Genomic DNA, 6,558 nt, shown 5'->3' on the forward strand with positions numbered 1-6,558 from the left:
TATATATATATATATAATAAAATGTATCATAAATTTATTCACCTCTTGCTTGCCTTGTCAGGCTACTAAGTAAATTGGGTTTGACATTACGTAAACTTGTCACAGAAACAATTAATTAATTAAATTTGACCTTGAATACATCAAAAGCTTTCCCTCTGGAAAAAAGCAACATTTGTCATCAAAAAATATACTGTACAATATTAAAAAAATAAATACCGTAATATGCCTAAACTGTGTCCAACTTTAGAAAAAGGTACAATGTAACTGATCCTTTGAACCTTTGAAGTGTATAATATTTATCACAATTATTTTACTGTTTAATATTCAAAGAGGCATGTAAATTTATTATTAGGTCATTAGAAAGGGTATTAATTCAATAATAATTAATAGAGAAGAACTACTATAAAAAATATATAGTTGTAACATAGATTTCTATTAGATACTTAGATAAATTATATCATCAATCTTGGTATCTATCTTAATCTTAGAAGCATTACGTAATTCAATGTGTTAAAATATACATGCTTTTGTCACTATTACGTAAAACATGTTGCATGTTGCAGATATTCTTAAAGTGTGTTCATCTTGTTCTAACTCATTTACTAAACATCTATTACTTCTCGTAAAGAGAGAACAGTTTAGAAAATGAAAGTGTTATGTATAGCGTTGGTGGACAAAATTCGCTCGAGGCTCGAAGACAACAGTATGAGAAATACCGGTTCGGTGATATAAAAAATCTAAGGTAATAATACCCCGTTAGCCTCTATTTCATTATTACAAAGTATTTGTTCATGGGCGTCCTACAGAGAAATCGTGTTAATATTGTCATATTTAAATATAACTGAGATAAATATTAGAAATTTAGGAGAGTTTTGTATATTCTTTTGCGGGTTATGTTTTGCTAATACAGCAAATGTAATGTAAAATACATTGTCCAGACATTTGTTAAATTTATTTTTAATGATAATAATTTAGGAATTAATTATTACATTAATGTTCTATTTGTAAAAAATGATTTATTTCTTATATCTAATGAATGTGTTAAAATTTCAAAATTTTACAGAGAAATATAGAAATCATATTCTAATTGACTCTTGTTATGTAAACAATTAATAATTGTTACTTCATAAATAGTAAAAATGCTTAATTAAGGACGACACATTTCGGGAAAAAATTGCCAAAAAATTTGTCTTTAAGTTACAAAAAATAGAATATGTACAATGGAAGTAAACATAAATAAAATTGTTCAAATTCTGTTTATTCATTATCATTTAAATTGTGCTTAAATATGTAATATAACTTTTAAAACATGGTTAAATAACTTTTAAAACGCGTTTTTAAGACACTGTTACTGTTAACCTAATGTAATACATCTCCCGAGGGGATTTAAAAAATTCACCCATGTTTCCAATCGGAGTCGTGAAGCCGCCAAAAGTCGCTCCATATAGGACTTGTCGTGACTAGAGCCAAGAATGACGTCCTGGAAAACGTAAACTAGCAGCCAGGAGACGCAGAGAGCGCAGCGCGGAAATTGTAATTTTTACCTCAGTTTTCGAAGTTCCCCATCGTCGCGCCCAAAACCGCTCTGAGCAGTCATAAACCGTTCCAGGCGCAGTCCACACCAACAGAGGCCGATGTTATCCACAGAAATACCGAAAACGGCGCGCTGCAGGAACAACCAAAATTCACTAATCTTTCCTCCAAAGTTTTCGCCGTTGTTTCCAAAAACCACTCCGAGCAGCTCAGAACCACCCCGCCATAGCAGACGACATCGAGGAAGACCGACGCTATTGACAGAGCCGTTGTCAACGAGGCGAAGCTAAGGGTGGAAAACCGCTCCAATTCGGATTTCGGTCACCTAAAAGTTCCTCAAATATTATGAAGTCTGAACTGAGGACACAGAGAATGATGATTCATCCCTGCGCCCAGAAATCGAAAAAGCCGCGAAATTCAAAACGGAGATTGGTGCTGCACTAAAGCGGACCACGCAGCAGAACCATCTGCGGAGTTACCATAGCCTGTATACGAAGATAACACCGATCCACCACTAGTTCAATAACCAGCGCACGGATATCTGGCCAGTGTGTGAACAAGATCAAAATTTATATAGGGTGTAAATAAATAAGTGCGAAAAAATTCAGGAGGTGATTCCCTGTGGAAAATAAGGTGGGATTTTCATAAAAAAATCTCATTTGAATATCCCCTGTGAAGATATAACCGCTTAAAGAGGGTGCCAAAAAAGTAGTTTTTAATTTTTTTCTGAAATACCAAAAAATGATAGAATTGAAATTAAGTAGACATTTTCTATTGATAAGGCATTCAGTAAACAATTTGTTGATTTTTCCCTATGTTTGTAAGGGGTAGAAAAAGCCACCCCTAAAACTTTTTTCGTATGTAACGTTTTTACTTATTACTTTCTCTAGCAAGCAGCTGTCAAGTTGACATTTTGTAATGGTAACTAAATTGTTGTTAGAAAGGCTAGTTATTTGCTGATACACTGTGTTTATTTTCAACATTCAATAAATTTTCTATTAGTTTTTAATAATTTATAATATATATAATATAATATTTTTCACATATTTAAAAAAATTAAGTTGCATTAATTATAACAATTAAGTTAGCATTACAAAATTTCAACGTGATACACAGTTCGATAAAATTTCTGCCCTAAGCCAATCATGCCATATAATTGATTTTAAATTAATTACATGGCATTTATNTAATATTTTTCACATATTTAAAAAAATTAAGTTGCATTAATTATAACAATTAAGTTAGCATTACAAAATTTCAACGTGATACACAGTTCGATAAAATTTCTGCCCTAAGCCAATCATGCCATATAATTGATTTTAAATTAATTACATGGCATTTATATGGAATGCATTCCAAAAATGTATACTTTACTTATTATTTTTTGTGTAGATTTCCGGAAAATATAAAATTTTCAAAACGATTTATAAGTTTTCTGACTGAGAAGGCTTTGAAAACAAACAAACTTTTAACATTATTAGAAGCGTGAAATCAAAAATGATTCTTTACACAAATGAAGACATACAATTTAATAAAATGTTTTAATATAAGAATTGAAAATGCAGATATAACAAGGGATCTTTATTTTCAATTGTAGGTATTTATAATTGGAATTTACTAAAATTAACGTAATTCCTTTGACATGCATTTACGAAAAAATTACAAGATCCGTTTTTTGTTTAGAAGGAAAAGTTCGCATGAAACAAGTCTTAATTTAATTTCTGTCACTATTTTGGTATTTTAGAAAAAAATTAAAAACTACTGTTTTAGCATTCGGGATTTATTTCTATTCTTTTATTCATCAAATTCAATAAAAAAAATTATTAGTTCGTTGATATTTATTTTTAGAGGTCGCTCAAAAACATAGGTACACTACTTTGAATGTTAAAATAGTTATGAGTGACCTTTAGAAATTAAAATATCGATTTGATTTTTTAAATCTTTAACGCCCTATATTTCGAAAATGAAGCGTCTGGAAAAAAATTTATACTTGATTTTTTCTTATTTTTTTTATGAGGAATATCTCCTTAAAGTTTGTCGATTTAATCCTGAAACACCCTGTATATATTGAAAAATAAAAGGAAAATATAATTTATTTTATTTTATTACATAGTTTCCTGTTTTAGAAATACATTTTTCCCAGCGAGAAGGAAGGTTTTTTATGGCAGCATCGTAGAATGAAGTCGGTTGCGTCAGGAGCCAATTGCGCACGACCTTGTCATTTTCAAATCGTTGCCCTCCTAGTTTCTTTAAGCAGCCCAAATGAAAATCACAGGGCGATAGGTCCGGGCTATAGGTAGAGAGGATGAAATTGAGTCCAGTGCATTTCTTCTAATTTTGTGACCGTTAGACTACAGTAAGAGGCCAGGCGTTGTCGTAGGAGGATGGCCTTTCGAATCAGTTGGTCTCGTTTTTTGCGGCGATATGCAGCCTTCACCTCGTTCAACAGCTCACAGTAGTAAATATTATTGAGTGTGCGACGGTTATGCAAAAAATCGATGAGCAAAATTCCTCGCCGGTCGAAAAAAACTGTTGAAAGAACCTTGCCAGCTGACAGTCGAGTCTTGGCTTTCACCGGGGCTGCCTCCCCTTTCCTCTCTACTCTCTTCTAGCTTGTTTCGACTCGGGAGTGTAGTGGTGGGCCCGTGTTTCGCCGCAAGTGACGATCCGACTCAAAAATGCATCACCTTCTTTCGCAAACCTTGCTGTAAGCCTCTGATAGACCTCAAAACGTCTCAACTTTTGATCTGTAGTCAAAACGCGAGGGACGCATCTAGCACATACTTTACGGAACTGTAAGTCGTTTGTGATGACCGTTTGACAGCTCCCAAAACATTTTTCGACTTGTTCTGCAATTTCGGATACTCTCACCCGTCAATCGTCTTAAGAATGTCTCGAACTGCGCGAATATTTTATTCTGTAATGCCGAGACTGGCAATCGTGTTCCTGATTTTCCAGTTGTTCTTGTCTTACCTTAAATTCTTTATGCCAAGCAAACACACGAGTTTTCGATAATATTTGGTCCCCGAACTGTGCAGTCATCTCCGGAAAATATCAGTCGCTTGAACTCCTTCACTAGCAAGAAATTTTATAATTATGCGCAGTAGAAAGCTGCATCTATTATGCACATCGTGAGCGTTACTGACGAATTGGTTGGAGAGTGGAATGACCATCTCTCCTCACTCCTAGTGAACCTACTCAAACACACTAGAAGCGCGAGTCGAGTTCTAGCAGTCCTTCGGTCGGGTTTTGCTCTTAATTTTCTGTTATGCACAATGATTAATACTTCAAAATAGCGCCACGTGTCATAACATCAAGTTGTTATTCATTAAGCCTCTAATAGTTCAACTATTAAATGTTCGAAATCATTTGTCTTTGTAGAAAACTTTTCAAGGTTATCTTTCCTAGCGAAATTTTAAATTATATCCTTTCTGGGGATAAGTTTCCAATATTCTTTATTATATATTGCCGCGTTTTCTTTACAGTTATTCTGGATGCTAATTTAGTCGATTGGGTGAGATCTCCAGTAAATAAAACGGTTAATGTAAAATAAGATTTTACACAGTTTTTGTGATTTAATGCTTGTTTTAGAAAACCAAGCTCGAGATCATTTTGAAAGAAATTATTATTTCCCCGGATGAAGAGAGAGCTGAAAGGCGAACGTTTTGCAGACATTCCGGAGGTAAAAAGAAAATCGAAGGCGGCGCCGGCGCTGCAAGGCATCGGAAAGAACGAACGTTTCGCGAGTGGAAAAAATATTATATATATATATATATATATATATATGTTGTCAAGATGTTTCCGGGTTCCTCTCCGCGTATGGTTTTCTTGATTCTGGATAGAATCGTGTTCTGGACGACGTTTCGGCAAGATCACACTTGCCATTTTCAAGTCTTCTTTGTTCTACTTCGTGTAATACGTTGTGAACTGGTGTTTACCTGCTCTGCTGCTGCTTTATATATTATTTTCGCGTTCTCCTTCACTGGTTTTCGCCTCGGTTCGCTGCTCGTTGGTGCGTCAGATGTCATGCTTGGTGAAGCGTTGCGTCGCGCTCTGATGATTTTGTTTGCGAGAATCGGTTTCCAAGCTATTGGGAGCCTTTGTGTATCGTCACGTGTATTTAGATTTTTTGTATGTTTTTCGATTTCTATGGCTTCTCTGATAATTCTTTTGGTTTTATGTTCTATGTTGGCAATGATTCTTGTTTCTTCGAAATTGATTTTATGTCCGGTGTTTTTCGCATGTTGCGCCAAAGAAGAGGTTGCCTGATTCTTTTCTACAGCATTTCTGTGTTCCTCTCTTCGTGTTTGAACTCTTCTATTTGTTTGTCCTATGTATGATTTTTCGCAGTCGCCACAGGGAATCTGGTAAACGCCTTGACCTTCGAGTGGAATCTTCGTCTTCGCTGATGGAAGAATGTTGCCAATTTTCCTGTCGGTATTGAAGACAGTTTCAATTTTATGTTTCTTCAGTACTTTGCTGATTTTGTCAGTGGTTCCTTTTATATATGGAAGGAGTGCTTTGGCAACTGGTTTATCTTCTTCGGTCCGTTCTCTATTGTGGCGTGGTCTTAATGCTCTCTTGATGTTGTTATCCGAGAAACCATTTTGTTGAAGAGCTTTTTTAACTTTTTCGATTTCTTCTGTTTTGTGTTCGTTGTCAGTCAGCCTTTCTGATCGTGTTATTAGAGTTTTCAAAACAGAATTTAGTTGTGATGGATGGTGATGGGACTCGGCATGCAGGTAGCGATCCGTGTGTGTGGGTTTTCTATACACCGTGTAGCCTAAACCTCCGGTTCTATTTTTGATTATGGATACGTCTAGAAATGGCAACTTGTTATTTTCTTCGATTTCCATGGTGAACTGAATTTTGTGATGTATACTGTTGAGATGTGTTAGGAAGCCATTCAGTTTTTCTTTGCCGTGCGTCCAAATAACGAAGGTGTCGTCGACGTATCGTAGCCACATTTCTGGTTTATATTCGGCGGATTTGATCGCTCGTTCTTCCAGATCCTCCATAAATAGG

At 35.1% G+C, this 6,558-nt stretch overlaps 1 protein-coding gene across 1 annotated transcript in view; it reads right to left on the bottom strand.

Annotated features, from left to right (window-relative positions):
- The window catches only part of LOC111691923, a 12,547-nt gene extending 5,996 nt beyond the window's left edge, over positions 1 to 6,551 (bottom strand). Inside the window, exon 1 of the mRNA XM_023455460.1 lies at positions 5,472 to 6,551. Within this exon, the coding sequence (XP_023311228.1) occupies positions 5,472 to 6,551 (1,080 nt within the window). The remainder of the gene's footprint in view (positions 1 to 5,471) is intronic.
- Positions 6,552 to 6,558: the final 7 nt, after the last annotated feature.

The sequence above is a fragment of the Anoplophora glabripennis genome, unplaced genomic scaffold, assembly GCF_000390285.2.
Source record: "Anoplophora glabripennis isolate ALB-LARVAE unplaced genomic scaffold, Agla_2.0 scaffold697, whole genome shotgun sequence".
NCBI classification, from domain to species: Eukaryota; Metazoa; Arthropoda; class Insecta; order Coleoptera; family Cerambycidae; genus Anoplophora; species Anoplophora glabripennis.